The sequence below is a fragment of the Lissotriton helveticus genome, chromosome 4_1 (genome assembly GCF_964261635.1).
Source record: "Lissotriton helveticus chromosome 4_1, aLisHel1.1, whole genome shotgun sequence".
Classification (NCBI taxonomy): domain Eukaryota; kingdom Metazoa; phylum Chordata; class Amphibia; order Caudata; family Salamandridae; genus Lissotriton; species Lissotriton helveticus.
In genome coordinates, this window is record NC_136063.1 from 1681201948 (window position 1) to 1681222251 (window position 20304).

Below are 20304 nucleotides of genomic sequence, written 5' to 3' on the forward strand. Positions count from 1 at the left end.
AACTCTGCCCAACCTGCTCCAGCAGCCCTGAGCAGGGAAAGCTTTAGGGCAGGGTGACCGGTTCGGCCTCACTGGGCGCTGACCTGTGGAGAGGGCACCGACCTTTGGAGGAGCGCTGTTTTTAGCAATATTTTATTATTAGAGAGATGAGGAGCACTTTTGCACGGTGGTAGTGAGAAAATCCGAGGAGGCGGTTCTGGGGGTTGGGAGGCGCCAAAGTGTTTGTCGCACCGGCGCCACCAGTGCTAAAGCCGCTCTGGCCCCTGACCGCAGAGTGACGTATCTCTGCCGAGAAAACGAGCTTCCCTCTGGAGCTAGGAGCAGCTCTGAAAGGGCAGCAAGGAAATGTGAGAGGGAGGTTGTGTGTACACCGGTGGGGGTGGGGTTGGGGGTTAGGGTGAAGGCAGTGCTGAAAAGGACGGAGGGGAATGGGGCAGAGGAAGCTGGCAGATAATTTACTCCTAGTCTTAATTGATGAAGAAATCTCTAAATTAATGGCTGCCTTGTAAGGGGAGAATTTCAAAACGTGCTTTTACTTTGCAAGTTAAGGAGCTGGATTTGCCAGACAGCCTTTGATTAATGATGTTCTCTTAATGTCGAAATAGTGTGGTGAAGCAGTCTGAGACACTGCAAAAGCTTTACAAAGATTATAAAAAGGGCTATGGAAGGAGCAGCAGGCAGGGAAAAGGAAGAGTACCTGAATCACTTTGTGACCAGCAGACAGACTCTGATATGGATTAACATTTTCAGTTGTGGCCCAATTTAAAAAATATACCTAGCTAGATGTGCATGAGTGGGGAGGGTAACAACTAGCCAGTTTACAAATAGAAAATCTCTTGTATTTCTGCAAAACGTAGAAATTAAGAACTGCCAACACCACTTGTTAAGAGTGGAAATCATTTTCTGATTTATTGTAAGAATGCATTTTTCCTTCTTTCTATTTAGATGATTCCAAATTTCGTGAAGCCATACAGACTTTATTAACATGGATTGAGCGTGGAGAAGTAAACCGGCGCACTGCCAACAATTTCTACTCCATGATTCAGTCTGCAAATAGCCACATCCGCAGGCTTATGAGTGAGAAAGCTGGCCACGAGAAGGAACTGGAGGAGGCTAAGGAGAAATTCAAGAATGCACTCTCAGGGATTCTACTTCAGTGTGAGTAACACTATTTGATGGAAAGTAGGACTGTGCCACACTGAAAATATCCTCATCGCCAATTGATAAAGGAATGGTGTTGCACAGATGATCAAAATACATGAAAAGTAGTTGCAATTAAGTGTAAGCACCCCTGCTTAAGGTTTATGAAATATAGCTTTCAATTGTGTTAATGTCAATGATTTAACTTACAAAACCCCACACTCTTATGCAGTGAAATTGTTTTACGTTTTTGCAAATGGGAGTTAAGTAAACATCCTCCCCATGCACATCCTCCTACTTCACTTCCAAATTCTAGATCTTTACCTCATTCTCCAACATAGTAAACACGTAGTAAATATATACATTAAAACAAAAGTGCTTGGAGTGATGGTTTCCGCAATGTATTTTTAATTGACAAATTTTGCTGAAAAACACATTTCGTAGATAGTTTATGAAAATATCTGTATTATAAACTAAGTGTGCTGACTGGTTGAAAAATAATGATAACAAAATTTGGAAAAATACCAAAATGTATAAATTGGGGACTTAGTGGTGTCCAAGTTTGTCTGCAAGTGGCGCAGTTGGATTAGGGTATCCTATGTAAACAGCTGTGTGATAAATTCATACACATTCAGAATGATCTTATGCACATTAATGTTGTGATTATTCATGTAGGCTATCTTTAAACCCTGCATTTCTTGTAGCCCTTAAAACCAAACTAGAGTTGGGCACTCCTTCTGTAACGTTTTATCCATCATTTAAACTGAGCCCAGGATACCAGTGATCAGAATTAAAAACCTGTTCGATTTTCAGTCCTGCATTAAATGAGATGCGATCTTGATACAGTTGGTAAGTGACTATCCTACTCAAACCACAACCTTGACAATCAGTTACACATGTTAGCTGTCTGACCAGTAAGGCTGGGACTTGACTTTCTATAGACTACACACTACTTTTTGCTTGAACTAGGAATCATTTAAGTGCATTATGGAGGCAATTAGAAGAAGCTTTCATTGATGTTTCGTCCCACATTATACCGGATTCTGTGATCAATGGAGGATCCCCATGCAATAGAAAGAAAGCTATAAATATAAAGCTTTTCGTTGAGAACAATGTTATTTTCGTCTTCTGGAATTCAGTAATGGCCCCCGCTTACAGTACATTTCTAATTTGTGTCCTGTTTAATGTAAGTGCAAGGTAAGTGAGAAGCAGCCTGTGCCATTTTGGAATATACGTATTTCAGGTAGGAAATGTCCAACAACCTTCAGCGTTCTATGTGTTGCATCCTTTTGGTAAGTGTTCGTCTATTAGCTTGATGAATATGCTTAGTTCTCTGACGTCCTCAACAGAAGTAGGTTTGGAACACCAGTCGAATAACCGTTCACAAAGTAAGTTGCAGCAATGCCAAGTTGTCACCATTGGAATATGCAGGTATGTCTTAGTGCAGTTGCGTGAAATCTTGCTGCTCAGTTTGTGGTATTCAGTTGCAGTGTAGAAATACAAGTGTTGTTGAAGGGAATATATATCATTGCTGAAATAGGACCACAAGGTAGAGTTTACTCTTTACACCTTTATTCACTGTGACCTACATCACTTTGACCCTTCGTGTCTATGATCTATTTTTTCACATATTCCTGTTGTTTTACATCACCCTTGCTTTTTTTCCTTCCACTATCATTTAAGTTAGTTTGTTTATCTCGCTATTTTTGTATGTTTGCATTAATTTCTTTTTGTATTCTCCATGCATTCAGTGGTGTAGCTATCAGTGGTGCAACAGTTCTAGTGACATGAGGGGTGCTCTGACCCCTGATGATTACTTTATTTTGCTGCCCAACCAGCCATCAGGAATCCTATTTTCTTTGCTATGCTCATGGTGAAAGAAAGCAAATATGGAATCAGAAATGTGTTTTTTTCCTTAATATTGCGTCAAAAATATGATCAGTAAAAAAATATTAAGGAACACAATACAGAAGGTAAGTGTATTGTTTTATTACTTATATAATATCGCTCTTAGAAATATCGTTGTATACAACATATTTTATTTTAATACTGTTATATTGAATATCGTTTTTAATTAAATATATTTTAGTGATATTCATTTTACATGTTCATATTACTGTCATTGTTTTACATTTTTTAAGCATACCTTCTAATTTGTTGTGTTGATTTAATTATTTTATATTTATTTAGTTATTTATCATTTAGTAGCAGGTCGTTGCATTTGTAGGGGAAAAGGTCTGGAAGTTATTGAAATTTCTTTTTTTTTTAGTGTTCAGTTAATTATGTTAATTAAATATTTAACTGGTAAATAACTTGGTAATTATTTAAGTGTGTTTTGTGATTAATGTTTTTTTATTATTTAATAATTTATAATTTAGTTGCAAGTTGTTGATTGGTCATATGGTGAAAAGTTATTAAAAATGAGCATAATTATTTTAGTAATTCATTTTTTTGTTAAATATTTGTGTATTTGTTGATTTTTAATTAATTGTTAATTTATTGAGACGTGTATTTAATAATATTTGTGAATGTTTTTTTATATGTATTATTGGATTTAATTTTATTTGGTTTATTTAATTAGTGCTTTAATGTATTGTTATTTATAATTTATTATAACATTTATTTATAATTTTTATAACATTTATTTATAATTTTTATAACATTTATTTATAATTTATTATAACATTTTTGGGGGTCGTGGATTTTTAGGTAGTAGGGAGAGAAGTTATTTTAAATCTGTTTTTTATATTTAATTGTATTTATTAATGTAGTATATATTTACATGAATTTTATTTAATAAATGTATGTTAGGTTTTTAAATGTTGATTTTAAAATGATTGGGAGTCGATATGATAAATGTAACCCTGTCTTAGTCCAATATGTTTCTTTTTCACTTAAGTTGGAGTGGGAACAGTAAATGTGACCACATCCAAAGCCCAATATTTTCCTTACTGTTGCTTAGATGGGAGAGGGAGTAGTAAACTGAACCCTCCAAAGTCCGCCACTTTCCCTGATTCTGCTTATGCTAGAGTGGTAATAATAAATTTAACCATTTCAAAGTCCAACACTTTTCATACTGCTGCTTAAATTAAAGTGAGGATATTAAATCTAGCCCCTCCAAAGTTGAACATACATCTTCAATTTGAGTTAGCGTACTAAATCTGACTCCTTTGCAAGTATTTTGTTTTTAATTATTATTATTTGTGTATGTCTTCTTTTGTTTTAATATTCCTTTCTTAAATTTTATTTCAAATTGTTATATATGTAATTGTTAATATGTTAATTTTAATTTAGTTATTTATATTTATGTACTTTTATTTATTTACCTTTTTAAATGAAATATATTTCAATATATTTAGTTCACAATATAAATACAACTTTTTATAAATCCATTTCTGTATTTAAATTAGGTAACATATATATTTTAGTTATTTATATGTTAATTATTACTTTAAAATATATTTATTTTAATGAGTTTTTAAAAATTGGTTATTTGAATTTTATGTGAGAATATATATTTCTGTATTTTAATAATACTACTCATTAAAGCTATTTATTTTTAATTATATTATATTGTGCTTTAATTTTTTAAGTTCATTACTTATAATGCTGTACATATTAAAATTCTGATGTACTTACCATTATTGTGTTCTACCATATTTTTGCTACAATATTTTGGTAGTTTACATTCAGAGTATGCAAACTTGATATTTTAGTAGACCGTATTTTTGACACGATATTCTGGTGTCTCAATATTGTTGTTCCGGATATTCTGTCATACAACCCATGCCCATAGCGCCCTTGCTTCGTTACTGTGTGCTTTTCTCTTCACTGGCATAATCCGTTACTTCCTCTGCCCTCCTAATTTCTCTGCAATTTATTCTCTCCTTTGTTACTTACCCACTAGAGCAGGTTTAGAATTAGGATGCCTTCTCTCTTGCATCCCAGGTATGTGCGCAACAGAGATGATATTGGAAAATAATGCTTTGTTTATAAATAGCACTAATGGCCACTATTGGTACACTTCCGTAGGAACGAATTCTGTGGTTAATGCAAGCAGAAAAGTGACCGTAAAAAATCAGTTGACAGCTGCCCATTAAATCTTACAATATTAAAAAGCTGCATCCTTGAATCTTAAACAAATAATTAATATGTGAGTAAAGTCTGCATATAAACCCCTTCTGCATACTTGTAGCAGCATCTACAATATTCGAGATTGATGGACTTCCCCTCTGGGATATGTGATAGGAAGGTTGTTCTCATTCTGTGAGACGCACTATGAGAGGTTAAACTTTGTTTGTCCTAAATCATACCCAAAAAAAACCAAGAATTGACGAAACTACTGTGGATGGCATGACAACAAACTGTCTTTTTATTGGTATACTTTCTGTACATTTCAGAATGAATTACTCCTACGTGCAAACAGAAGATGGTATCAACATTAAACAATTCAAATAACCACACCATCAAAATGGAGCAGCCTAGGTCAGGTGTAAAATTGAGCATTTTTAAGATAAAGGTTAAAAAAAAAAAAGAGACAAATATTTTTATAATATCCATATTATTAACTCAAGCAAAAGATACAAAGTAGAAAAGTCGCTATTACAGCATCAGCCTAAGTGGCCAGGTTAACAACATTTCGATGCACTCCGAGGGACTGCCTAATCTATACAAAACCATAGTTACTCTATGAGTTGCTCTTAGAAGGAAACCACGCCTTTCTGAAACTCAGTCGCCCTTCAGTAACCTTTCCCCAGCCACTGAACTTCTCTGGGGAGGTCCTTAGTAGTTTTACATCTTCTGAGCATAGAGGACCATTCTGAACATTTGGGTGGTATTTGGGTCCTATTGTTGACTCTTACACTTGCATTGATGCAGATCTATTCTTCTCAACCTAAAAAGCCCTCTGAGTGGACTACTCAGCATTATACAGCACTTAATAAAATCATTAATTTTGCTAAATAAAAAATTGTTCTTTAAAATTACTCGTCTGTTAACTAGGGGCCAAGCTGAAATCTACAAGGTCCAACAGTAACCTGAACCCTTTACAACTGTTTTAATGGAGAGGTTGATATGCAATGCAATGACATGATGAAGGCAGTACTCTGCAAACACACTGCATTCATTTGAGAGTTAGTACTTATTTCAGACTCTATCAAGTTTCCTAAAAAATACATAGGCACAGCCAAACGAGAAACCAAAGACAGCTTTAAAGTAGTAACTTTGGGCCCAATTCACAAAGAGCCTCTGCACTCATGGTGGAGGGCCTACACTCGTGGTGGAAACTCCGCAGTTGAGGTGGGGATACTGCACTTGTGGTGGGACCTCCATACTGCAGTTACCCATTACGGAGGTCCCGCCATGAGTGTGGGGCCCTTGCTACAACTGCAGGGCCTCCACCCTGAGTGCAGAGACCCCTTGTGAATCTGCCCCTTTGTTTTTAAGTAGGAGTTCATAGCTGACCACGTGTCTCATATTTATTTCTGGTCTCATTAGCTGTAGTTTGTGCTGGAGCATCCAATCCTTCTTGCCACTGTGGACAGATGGACTTGCTGGCATGAAATACATAATCAGCCAAGCATGTGTTTGTCAAAGAAGTGAGGACAGTTGCTTAAACTTAAAATCTTACATCTTGGCTACCAGCTGTGTTGGGTAAATGCAGATAGGACGTAAAATTGCATAGAAAACATGGTAGCCAGTTTCGATGGTGCTTGTACTGCACATATCCTACGGCTCCCAGTTCTGCTCTGACTTCACTTCCTTTTTTCACTGCTTGAGAAACTTAATCCATTTGACCTGGTGATTGGACTTTTGTTCAAGTTCTTGCTGTCTCCTGCCTTGTGATCATGTGTTTGCTACCTGTTTTTCTTTGCTGGAGTTGAATCAGTTGGCTGTTTTCATGTTATCTTTTCAGCCGGTCATAGTTTCTCTGCCCTGTCCCTTCTGCATCGGATTAACAGGGCGTGGATCTGCAGAGTCTTAAAAGATGAAAATGGCTTTCCTGCCAACATCCAAATATTATACTTTCCTTGTGTATTCGTTCTCTCGTGATTGTATGTTTAAAGCATAACAAAGCTTGATCACTAAGGCTGCTACTTTGCATTATTTATTTACAGTATTTCTGTAGTGTGGAGCAAACACAGTCAGTGAGTGAAGTACTTCAAATACCACTTGAGCATTGAAACATGAAAGTCCTCTTAAATGATGAGAGGGAAAGGGAAAAGGAGAACACAGCCAAACATTGAGACACTTTCTCAACAGATACTTTTTAAGTTGTTCTGAAGAAAGATAAGTTGGGTTTGAATATTAGATCTTCACTGTGCTAAAAATGTAACTGGAATTATACAGCAAGATCGTAATCTTGAATGAGGAGAGGGAAAGAAAAGCAGCCTAGAACAGAGTTAAACATTAGGATGCATCCGGAAGAGGTCTCTCAATGTATATCCTGAAGGATATTAAATCAAGGTGGAATCTTCCATCACTCGTAGGTGGTTCTAGAGTCTTGGAAGTTGGTAAGTGGTGGACTGGTACTTTATCTTGGCCATTTATTACCTTGCTTTGTAGCAAACAAAATTTTATTCTGGTGTCTCCTTTGAGTCATTGCTTGTCTTTTAGGCATGTGAAGAGGTCAAGATGGAGTGTCTTGTGTGGCACCTAGCTTCTAGTGGCAGCTGGTTGAGGTTAGTTAGCATTGTTAATATTCTTCTCTGGCTTTGAGAACTGTTCAGTGTTCCAAACGGAGCTCACAGTTGGTAAATTCAATAGTTACAGAGGTGTTGATCCGTGCAAAACATTTCTAAAGTACTTAAATTGTCCCATATCTGTGCTTTAGGCTCTCTATTATCCTGATTCATTGGATCAGTCCAAGGTGTCATCCACCCACTTTTGCTATTTCCCTTACTTAGATAATATTTTCTCTGTATTTCCTTATTACTTTTGAAGTCACTACAGTGTTGTAATTTAACTGTCTTTAAAATTTGCAAAAATTAGTTATAAAAAATAGATCTAAATTCTCAAATGTAAAGTTACTGAATCCATAGGAAGAAGCTATAAGTTCCTGGAACAAGTAAGTAAAATGTTTTTGGTTAACTACCAGGTAGCTTTATGGCATTATAAAACATTGATCATTATAACACACCTTTGACTCCACATATATAATACATTTATCAGCATTTACCTTCCACATATTCAATGTGGTCTCTGCCATATAAGAAGACTATTTATTGTCTGCCTCCATTCTAGAATTTTGCTCTACACATGCAGTAGCAGTTGTCCAACTTGTATGTGATGTGAGTAAGAAATACAAGCAATCACAGTAGGCACAGTTCTTACGGCAAGGCCTCCACATTATAAAAAAAATACATTGCTAGGGATCTCATCTGTTTGGCGAGACACTACATGCTAATAAATGCATTACTGCTATGTGGACTGCGGGCAGTACAATTGGTGCAGAATTGTTGGTGAGCCAGCAAGGGTATATCTTAAGACAAGAACTTTGGATGAAAGCACCAAATACATCTGACCTACAGTTGATCATGGTCATCCAATGAAAGGTTTCTTTTAACATTGCAGAGCAGGTGCTGCAGTGAACACTTGACTTTGTGTTTCTGTTTGGTGTGTTATAATGTTCATGTTATGGCACTGTGCTCTAGGATTGTAGCCATGCAGTTTCCTCATGGGCATTGGGGGTCTAGTCATTGTTATAAATGTCTCACTTTAATTTCCGTCTGAGTTTTCCCTAGTCCGGTTAATGCTGCAAATTATTTTATGACTACAAATTTTTTTTCTTACCAATTTAGTTTGGAAACACTACTAATTTAGATGTAGAGCCCTTGCATTTGCTTCATCTTAAATGAGTACGGTGTCTTTTCAACGCACGGTACTGTATTGTAGTGCATTGCTTGTGTGAAGTTGTACCTATCTGCACAACTGCTTGTATAGTCATTCTACCTCTCCGAGCATGGCCTCAGCACAGCACAGTGTCATAACAAATAGACCGGCAATACCACCTGCCTGATTCCAATTCTTTTGCTCCTTTCTCGTTGCCATCATGGATGATATTCTTGGCCTGGGTTTGACCATCGATTCAACCCTACAGTCGAACAGATAGTGGCTGTATACAATTCTGCTACGAAACAAAAGGCCTGGGACCATTTCACGAAAGCACAGCGTAAGAACATCGGCATCTGGTCCAAGCAAGCTGAGGTGGGTATACTGTATTTGCTTGTTCTTTGACATCCTCCTAGGCATAGTCTCTTTCCTAAAAATGTATTGATTTTGAGTGAGCAGTGGCTCTAAGTGGGACGATCTTCCAGTGGACACTCGCAGCCTTAATGAAAACATGTAAGATGTATTTTACTGTTTTGGTCACAGTCCTCAGATTGGCAGCAGAAGCAAAGGTAATACATTTAACAATGTATTTTTGATTTTTGATTAATTCCTACTCACACCAAATGGAGATGATCATAATACTGGAATATGTTAAGCTTTGTACGTTCTGCTTCATAGTAAAATAATACGTATAACCTACATGCTGTAATTATAGATGCTTGGTGAACTAGTTAAATCTTTTTCATAGACCTGCTAGAGCTGAACCAAGTCCTTAGGATCCAAGGACACAATACTCCTGTTACATTTCCTGTATCTTGGTTATTTAAGCAACTCTACTGACCTTCTCAGACCTTCCTCCTCCCCCTCCTTGCTATATTAGGTAAATCACCCCTGTCTTCCTGGTACCAGATGCTTCCCTGATCTATATTCAGGCTTCGCCCCATCACAAGGGACCATAAAGGAGAGGAGGACTTCCTGTTACTGTTAGGTACCATTGGTTACTTTGCTGGGGCAGGGCTTTTCCATGTTTTTGTTTGTTCTTTGTGATGTTCCTCTTAGTCTGCGGTCTTTCCTGTCTTGGACTCTTCTTGTCTTTGTAGTCTCCAGTGACTCTTCCTGCTTTCAAAGTGGTCTCAGCTTATGTCTGTCTGCTGGCACTTAGTTGTTGTGTGCATGTTTCAGCTCTCTGGGCCAGTGGGGCAGACTTTTCACTGTTTGGGCTGGGGGAGGGGGGTTCTGCTGCCTCTGGTTCCTCTGTTGGCCTCCTGATTGGTATATTGCTCATCCTACGGTCCTGTCTCTAGAGTCTTGGTGCAGCTTGTCCCTCCCTGTGTGCCTGTTCCAGGGTAGCATTGGGGTATCAGTTCCTGAGTGGTTATGCTTTGTGACCTTCTTTTCCACCTGTGGGCTGGTTAATGGAGTTTTTGTATTTTATGATCCCGTCCTTGTGGTTTGTTCTCGAATGTTTTTTTAGCTGAGTCTTCCTTTCCCATTGAAGGGTTGTGTCAATCTGCTTCTGTTCTGCCTAGTTTGTGGGCTTGGCTGGGTTGACTTCCTTTGGGCGTTGCCTGCTGGGCTGTTTCATGGGCATACCTCCTTATTGGGTTTCCAGCTTTGTGTAGACCGTAGGTGTTGTGCGTCCCTTGACTCTCTTTTGGCTTACTGTTCTATTATGTCTATAGTTGTTCCTGACTACGTTTCCTCTATAGATGATGAGCTTTTGCTTATGGGCATCTTGTGTGTCTTGGGGATTTTGTGTGCTTTGTCAGGGACCGAGTTGTGGGCATACTGCTGTGGTATATCCTCATTTATTAGGGACTAGTAAAAAGAAAGTTTTAGGTGGTAATGTGCGTATTACTTGCCAATAATTTTCATGACTTCAATAATCCATCCTCGTCCGGACCTTACGTCCCACCTTAGTATCGTCATTGTTTCACTTCCCCTATGCTTGGTTAGGTTAAAGAGGTATGCAGGTTCCCTTCCCCATTATGGACCCTTATTTTGGGGAGAAGCCTGATGGGGTGGACAGAAGAGGGCAGGAACAATATTTTGCTTTAACTAGTTGACTTAGTTCCTTAGAGTGTTGGAAACACCTTATTTAGGAAGTACTGTAGTGCCAAAGTGTAATCTGAGTAATCACGAATATTGGTAAGTAATCAGGTATAAGTCAGCTAAAGTTGAGGCCTTTGTCTACACAACACTTCCACATCAGCCTTGTTTTCTTCGTGCCTTTTTAAGTCTACAATTAGACAAGATCTTTTGAGGTTAGATTTTGATTTTACTAAAACTTTATAGGCTGAGCGTCCGCAAATAAAAAAGAAATTAATGCACTTAACTGGTGTCCGTGCCCCGCTTGTCAGCCAGCTGCTGTGGGAATGTGGTAACCAAATTCCAAACGTAATAACGTACACTCTCAGAAGGACAAGGCAGAACACCAAATGTAGAAGTCCAAGTTTAATTCACACAACGCGTTTCGGCATCACGTGTTTAAGGCTTCTGCCGTTATTGGTTATTGTAGTGCCGGTGCGCTCCGCCGGCGCGTACGCCATCCTTCATGGGTCCCAGCATCCCAGAAGGAGCAATTCCGTTGTATGTATGTGTGTGGGAGTGTGTGTATATATATGTGTGACCCAAAAGGAAAATATTATTATGAGGGGACTTGGAAGCAGCACCCACTATGGATGTAAAACTGGAACTTCATGTATCAGAATACTGAAGTGATGACACGCCCATTGGCGCGGGAAAAACACTCACCTGAAAACACTTGAAAAAGCTATGACCGCTTTCTTCCCACATTGAAATTGCCAAGCCATGAATAAGGAAGACTTTTCTGAAACATGTAGGCATTGTTGCCATACACTGTTTGAGGGTAAATCCTTGCACACTGCTGCTACCCTGCAATAAAAGGAAAAAACGAACGCTACGAGGGTGTCTTTATTTGCAGGGCAAATGCATTTGGAACATGTGTGTGTATGTGTAAATGTGTATATGTGTATGTATGTATATATATATATATATATATATATATATATATATATATATATATATATATATATATATATATATATATATATATTTGAAGATGAAGGATCACAAGAAAACAACAGCCAGCCAGGGCAAAAATCTGGATCCCAAAGGATACAATGAGTCACAAAGAAATAAATTATCCAAGAAAGAAGTGACTCAAACAGATATATTCACCAAAGAACAAAAATATATTTCCACTACAACGTTTCAGCTTCCGCCTTCCTCAGGTAGTTTCAAGATGGTAAGCTCAGTGGCTGCACAGATGACATAGCTGAATTTTCAAAAAGCATCATGAGTGAAGATTCCATTTGGAATGTGGAATCAATGCAGTCCTGAGAGTTCTTGAGATATGCAGTAATCAGGATGTGTTGTCAGTAATGTTTGTGGATATTTGTGGATATTTAGTGGATATTTCATATTTTATATATTTTATATAACAAATATTCATAGATACATAGTGGATCATTCACTATCAGATTTGAAGATTTTCCCCGTGGAACATGTCTCAAAGGAAGAACTACTGGACTCCAAAGAAAACTTCTGGATGTACCGTTTAAAATCATTGCATCCAGATGGACTGAACATTACTGACAACACATCCTGATTACTGCATATCTCAAGAACTCTCAGGACTGCATTGATTCCACATTCCAAATGGAATCTTCACTCATGATGCTTTTTGAAAATTCAGCTGTGTCATCTGTGCAGCCACTGAGCTTACCATCTTGAAACTACCTGAGGAAGGCGGAAGCTGAAACGTTGTAGTGGAAATATATTTTTGTTCTTTGGTGAATATATCTGTTTGAGTCACTTCTTTCTTGGATAATATATATATATATATATATATATATATATATTTATATATATATATATATATATATATATATATATATATATATATATATATTTATATATATTTTACCTACTGGCTGTCGCCAGTAGGTAGTTATAGTTAGGATTGATTTCCATAGGGAAATCGCAACATTCTATTGGGAATAACTTTGGCGTTGGTTGAGGAATCTGCCTGAATCTTTCCTCAACTTTGCCTCGCGGCTCTCTGCTCCTTCCCTGAAAGTTTGGGGGGGATTCGTCAAGCGGGGGCCGAGATAAAAGGGGGGTCCCAAAACGTGTTTTCCCCATGTTAATTGCCATAGGGCTATCGGTCGCACTTTTAGCTCGAACGGCAGAATGGATTTTCACCAAACTTGGCAAAATTGTAGGGACTGGTAGCCCGATGTGCCTTTGCTATGTCTCAAGATATGTGCTCCAGAGGATTTCGAGTAATTTAGGTTCAAAAAAATTTATTTATCTATAGCCGCGCCCCGGTACGCGCACCAGGGAGCGCTCCGGGCGCACTACGCCGCTTGCGCACGGAAAGCTGATTGGCTCTCGGGTGTCTGTAAACAGTCCGGAGCGGCCGCCATCTTGTGTCTCGGTAGGATCGAGACACAAGAGGTGGCAAAAAAACAAAGGGGGCAGGGTAGACCCCCTAGGTTTGATGTGGGGGCCATAAAAGGCCCGGCCGGGCAAAAACATTTTTTTTTTTTTCGATTTTCAGAGGGGGGAGCGCCCGGTACGCGCACCGGGGAGCGTACCGGGGAGCGTAGCATGGGGAAAACCCCGTTCATTCACTGCGTAACCTCTACGACCCTTTCTTGCGTCAATATACCCATTTTGCATACATTACACCTGACGTAGGTGTAATGTGGCAGAGGGGTTTACAAAGTGACGCATCTACCTAGATACGTCACTTTGTAAATATGACTCAATAAGGTGCATTTTTAACAGCACTGGTGCGTCACAAAAAGTGACGCACCGGTGGCGTAAAAGTGACGCATGGCCTCATAAATGAGGCCTTCAGTCTTCTACTCATGCGTCATATTAAATATATGACGTATGTCGCAAGTACTTTTAGATACGTCAGTATTTCAGACGTATGTGTAAGCGCAAAAGTGATGCATTGCTGGAGTGTGTCACAAAAATGATGCAACTCCAGCAATGCATCCTTTCACATGGGGCCAGGCCACATGTGAAAGGGCCTGCACCAGTCTTACGCCTGCTGTGAAACAGGCGCAAGATTTGGACGCAACAGCATCATAAAAGTGACGTAGTGATATCTCATAGATTTTACTGCGTCACCTCTACGACCCTTTCTTGCGTCAATACGTCCCTTTTGCATACATTACACCTGACGTAGGTATAATGAGGCGCAGGGGTTTACAAAGTGATGCATCTACCTAGATGCGTCACTTTGTAAATATGACTGAATAAGGTGCATTTTTAACAGCACTGGTGCGTCACAAAAAGTGAAGCACCGGTGGCGTAAAAGTGACGCATGGCCTCATAAATGAGGCCTTCAGTCTTCTACTCATGCGTCATATTAAATATATGACGTATTATGTCGCAAGTACTTTTAGATACGTCAGTATTTCAGACGTATCTGTAAGCGCAAAAGTGATGCATTGCTGGAGAGTGTCACAAAAATGATGCAGCTCCAGCAATGCATCTTTTCTTACCCTTCTACACCCCCGTTCCTTTTCTACATTTTGTTTGAATAACCACATTCCCCATGTTCACTCTCCTTCTCCTTACTTTCGTTCCCAACACTCACCTTCTTTCAGTCCCCCTACTTCACTTCCTTTATCCTCTCATACTTTTCTGTTCTTTCTTACTCATTTTCCTTTCATTTATCAATGCACTCCACTCCACTTACTCGTTTTCATTTTTTTAAGAATATAGCTCTTTGATGAGAATTGGAGGTAGTTCTGAAAAAAACTTTTTTTTTTCTTCTTTTTTCTTTTTTTAGAACTACAACAAAAACAGGGAATGGAAACTGCTCAACAGGAGCAAAAAAATAAATTAAAAAAAATTAGGGCTGGTAACGGTAGTGATGGTTCTCCAATGCTCGAACCATGAGCAGAATACTTTGCTCCCCACAGGAAAGTAGCTGATCACAGTATCTGCATTTAAGGGTGCCTTTGTTAAATGCAGGCTGAATGTTCGGAACCTGCTCTTGTGATCTCCCCCTTACCGATGGTGTTCGTCCTCCGGTTGATGTAGAGGCCCCATCACTGGGAACCTTTTGTGCCAGAGCCCTGACACTTTCCTGGGCAAAATTCTGGGGGTGCCTTCTCTCCACATGGCGAATCATTGTGGAGTTCCCAAAAGAATATTTTTTATTGGGGTTACCCCGTGACAGGACTGTGTGACAGATCCTGCACTCCACTTTTGGAGCATTTACCTTCTTCTGGTGATCAGGTATGGAAAAAAAATTCCAGATGAAATGTTCTTTGTATTTTGGCTGAGGAGGCTCTTCATCGATGAGTTCATTGGAGTCATCTTCACCGCTGGATGGTCTGGCAGCCATGATAATCCAAGATATCCAACAAAGAACCGACAGCAAAACAGGCAGGTCTTTCAGTCACAAAAGTGAAAGAAGAAGTGAAGGAAATGGGTGGGGATTTCATTCTTTATAAAAAAAATGTTAGCAACCAATGAAAAGTGTTATTTTCAGGTCACATGACCCGACGCGCTTACGCTACGCGCCCCGGGGCGCGCGGCGTAAGCGCGTCGAGACGTTGCGCGATCGTATGCGCATGCGTGCTTCCGGGTGCGCTTACGCTGTGCGTCATATGATGCATGACGCGTCTACGCGATACGTCACGATGTTGTTTTCGTTCGCGAGAATAGCGCTAACGGGACGCTCCCCGGTACTCGCCCCAGGGCGCGCCTCGATCGTATGCGCACGCGTGCTTCCGGGTGCGCTTACACTGTGCGCCATATGAGGCATCACGCGTCTACGCGATACGTCACAATGTTTGTTTTCGTTCGCGAGAATAGCGCTAACGGGACGCTCCCCGGTACGCGCCCCAGGGCGCGACCCAAGTTAAAAATACATTTTTTTTTTAAATTGACATAATTATACAATATAAAATTCGTTTTAAAATTTATTATTTTTTATACCTATAAAGATTTGCTATTAAAAAAAAACATTGAAATTCACTAAAAAAAACCATAGGTTTCACACCAGTTATAGTTAGGAATTAGCATTTAAAAAACCTATTAAATTCACTGAAAAAAACCATAGGTTTTACACCAGTTATAGTTAGCTGGAAGTTTTACTCGCATAAAACCATTGAAATTCCCACGTTATAGTTAGTTGGACTCACTATAACTTGCGCGTGCAATGCACTGCTGATGACGTCACATATTACATCACTCATGACATGGTCAGTGACATCACTCATGACATCACTCATGACACCATCCTTGTGACAGAGTGACAGACCTCCTTTCACTGTAATGTAACCCTTGAAACACATATTCAAAAATAGAAACTAAAATTTTCAAAAAAATGGAGATTCCCATACCACTTACAACAACCAATTCAATAATTCCACCATCTATATACACATCTACTCATTCACCAACAGTTCTATATAGTCACTCATACATATACTCACTCATCATATGTAGTGATACACCTATACATCCTGTTACACACCGACAGTCATCCAAAAGATACTCTCACACATACTCACACATGCAAATAAACTATTGAACATCCATTTATTTGCATATCCAGCTATACACACACTACCACTTTACTTCTAAGGAAACTTACACATACTTACTCTCTTAAACAATCACTTATAGACACACATACCAATTTAAACAGGAACTCTTACAATTCCTCACTCTCACATATACTCACTTACATACATCAATATTCACATATACTAGATTAAAACATATGTAGTTACTGATAAAGACACTAGTGAGACAGTCATTCACTCACTAACACACACATATACACACTCATTCACCCATATAGTCCTGCACATATGCTGTCTTCGAAACGGATACAAACAGAGAGTCAGTGATTCATGCATCTACCACCAAACCATACAGACACTTTTATTGATACTAAAAAAACATCTAATAACCCATATACATACACATGTAGCTACTCACCAACCCATGCAGCCACTTATACACAAAGTGAAACACTAATACATATATTTAAATATTTAAACATTACTCTCTAATATATGTATTCACTAAGATACACTTAATAAGCCAGTTAACCAATCAATTTTGTTTTCAAAAAACATCCATGTAAACACTTATTTAAACATTTATTCTTCCATCAACTTTTACATATACATATATAACACATATTTATTTTTTAAAAAGACACACATTCAATGGATGGTGTCATCAGTGATGTCATGAGTGATGTCACTGACCATGTCATGAGTGATGTAATATGTGACGTCATCAGCAGTGCATTGCACGCGCAAGTTATAGTGAGTCCAACTAACTATAACGTGGGAATTTCAATGGTTTAATGCGAGGCGGGTAATCTCAGTAACCACAGCACCAATCACAACACCCAATACAGCGTTGGAAAGGGCAGTTGCAGCCAGGTGAGCGCGCACATGAAAAGCAGACGAATCCTGTCATTTGTAACAGCACTCTTTACTGTAAATGACCGGACATCATTGTGCTTTAAAAGTTTCAGCAGCCCTACATGTTTCAGCGCCCCTGCTCCTTGATCACGGGCAAAATGCGATGTCAGCAAGCGGAAAAAGCAGCAAACAAATCACTACCTTTTAAATAGTTCCAGAAAACACTGCCCTCAGTGGAAGATTCCATTTGAGTCCTGGGACTTGTACTTTGCCTGCTTTAAATGATTAAATCCTCCGGTGGGCTCCGCTTTGAAAACTGAACATCAATCATGCAAAATAAAGCTCTTCAGTGAGCTAAAAGCACAAGACTCCAGTTTACTTCCATAAACTGCTTATCCTGCAAACTTCAAACACAGTCCAGTCTGTGTGACACAGCCCGCCATTTCCTTTAGCGGTAGTGCAGTTCTCTCAGCTGGGACCGGACGATTTAAATATTCCAAACAAAGGTGTCCCCCAGGTGAGAACGCACTTGAAAAGAAGATGAATCCTGTCATTTGTAACAGCACTCAGTGACGGTTAATAATGAGGCAATAATGTGTAAAAGGAAAGCTAGGATGCAGAGGAGGGGGCACCATGTAAGAGCTGTGTAAGATAGACATGAGGCGAGGGCTGTGTGTGTGTGGGGGTTCTGTGCGGAGGGGTTTCGGGGTTTGTGGGGGGCCGTGTTACCCCTTTTATTTGCGAGGGGCCGGGATAATGTATGTTACTAGCCGGCAATCATCCCGACTGAGCGGCGCTAATACCGTCGGATATATACGTAATCTTCTCCCCCTGAAAGGGAAGGGACGGGCCTTTTCTTGGGAGATCCAACTGGCCGATCTCCAAGTGTTACTGTCTCTTTGGGCAGCTGCATGAAACTCTAACAACACCTTCCTCCCCCTTCAAGGGTGAGAGACGGATTTAGAAAGAGGAAGCTTTCCTCAGAGGCCAGTGGTTCTCACAGGTCTGTGGTGCTGAAGGACAGACAGACACCCCTCCTGTCCGGCCAGTGCATCTGAAAATATGGCGGGGCCTGGCAAAGTTACTCTCAAGCCAGGCCACTGCCGCTAAAAGGCCGATAGATCCCTGCTACAGACACTCACGTGTCAGACCCTTGTCTCTGACAGAATGGTAGGACTGGGACAGAGTCATTCACGCCATCATTTGCAACTGTTCAGCGTGGCCCTTAGTCACAAGCTGATGCTTTAAAAACAAATGCGTAAAATGTGAGGGCAGAAAATGGGCAGCACACGCTAGTGTTAAGGAGGGCTGGAGTCCGTGCATCACTATAGCGCCCGCCTGATTTATTATGTGCGGGGTGGTTGTCAACCCCTAACCAAACTGTCAGATAGACACACACAAGTATAAATACTTGCACGACATACACATGTACAACACAGAGGCAGAAGCGGAGCCGAATGCAGCGGTGCAGCTAAGAGCAGCAACAAGTGCCACACGCAGGGAGACGGGCTCTACACCAAGGACCGACGCCGCTCACAGTACTGTACAAAAGGGGGTGTTGATGGACGGAGCATCTGAACCAATCAAACACTCACACCCAGTCAACAGATCTGGGTTTAATCCATCACCGTTCTTTAGCCTATTCTGCCACCCCAGTTCAGACATGCCATATACAAATCAATCTGACCCTGTGCCTCATGGGAACAGTCCAGCCCGAACTGCCAAGCCATGCCTTCCCTGGACCGGATTCAAGCTTCCTAGGACCGGTTTCTGGCATTACAGCCATCTTCAGCCAGGCTTGCTTGAATCCAGTGGCAAAGTGAGCAAGGGACTCACGTCTGAGCATACCCTGCCAACTTATGGCGAACAAAGCGGTACAAAAGGGCGTGGTGATGGACGGAGCATCTGAACCAATCAAACACTCACACCCAGTCAACAGATCTGGGTTTAATCCATCACCGTTCTTTAGCCCACTCTGCCACCTCAGTTCTGACATGGCCATATGCAAATCAGTCTGACCCTGTGCCTCATGGTAACAGTCCAGCCCAAACTGCCAAGCCATGCCTTCCCTGGACCGGATTCAAGCTTCCTAGGACCGGTTTCTGGCATTACAGCCATCTTCAGCCAGGCTTGCTTGAATCCAGTGGCAAAGTGAGCAAGGGACTCACGTCTGACCATACCCTGCCAACTTATGGCGAACAAAGCGGTACAAAAGGGGGTGGTGATGGACGGAGCATCTGAACCAATCAAACACTCACACCCAGTCAACAGATCTGGGTTTAATCAATCACCGTTCTTTAGCTCACTCTGCCACCCCAGTTCAGACATGGCCATATGCAAATCAGTCTGACCCTGTGCCTCATGGGAACAGTCCAGCCCGAACTGCCAAGCCATGCCTTCCCTGGACCGGATTCAAGCTTAAAACACCTTAGAAATTCACTGAAAAAAAACATAGGTTTCAGGGACGTTGTAGTTAGTTGAAGATTTCACTCGTATAAAACCATAGAAATTCGCCATTATAGTTAGTAGACCTAACTATAACTTGCGCCCCAGCAATGCACTGCTGATGGCATCACATTACTCATGACATGCTCAGTGACATCACTGATAACATCGCAAATGACATCACTGATGACATCATCCACGTGATCTGATGCACCTCCTCATACCCTAATAAAACCTTTCGTACACCCACACTAAAATACAGACTACCAATATCGAAACCATAGACAGACCAATAGCAGTTAGTACATACCTGCTCAGTGATTCATATGTCTACACATCCACCCACTAACCCATACAGTCAGTCATACACACTGTCATACATCTATACAGCCCCTGATATATCCACACATACACCCATATAGACACTCACACACTGCCAATCACCCAAAGA

At 40.2% G+C, this 20304-nt stretch overlaps 1 protein-coding gene across 4 annotated transcripts in view; it reads left to right on the forward strand.

The window, feature by feature from the left end:
- The window catches only part of ENOX2 (ecto-NOX disulfide-thiol exchanger 2), a 1184097-nt gene that overhangs the window by 947675 nt on the left and 216118 nt on the right, over positions 1 to 20304 (forward strand). For all 4 annotated transcript variants that reach the window (XM_078688351.1, XM_078688354.1, XM_078688355.1 and 1 more), the window contains 2 exons: positions 946 to 1158; positions 9239 to 9345. In XM_078688351.1, the coding sequence (XP_078544477.1) occupies positions 946 to 1158; positions 9239 to 9345 (320 nt within the window). The remainder of the gene's footprint in view (positions 1 to 945; positions 1159 to 9238; positions 9346 to 20304) is intronic.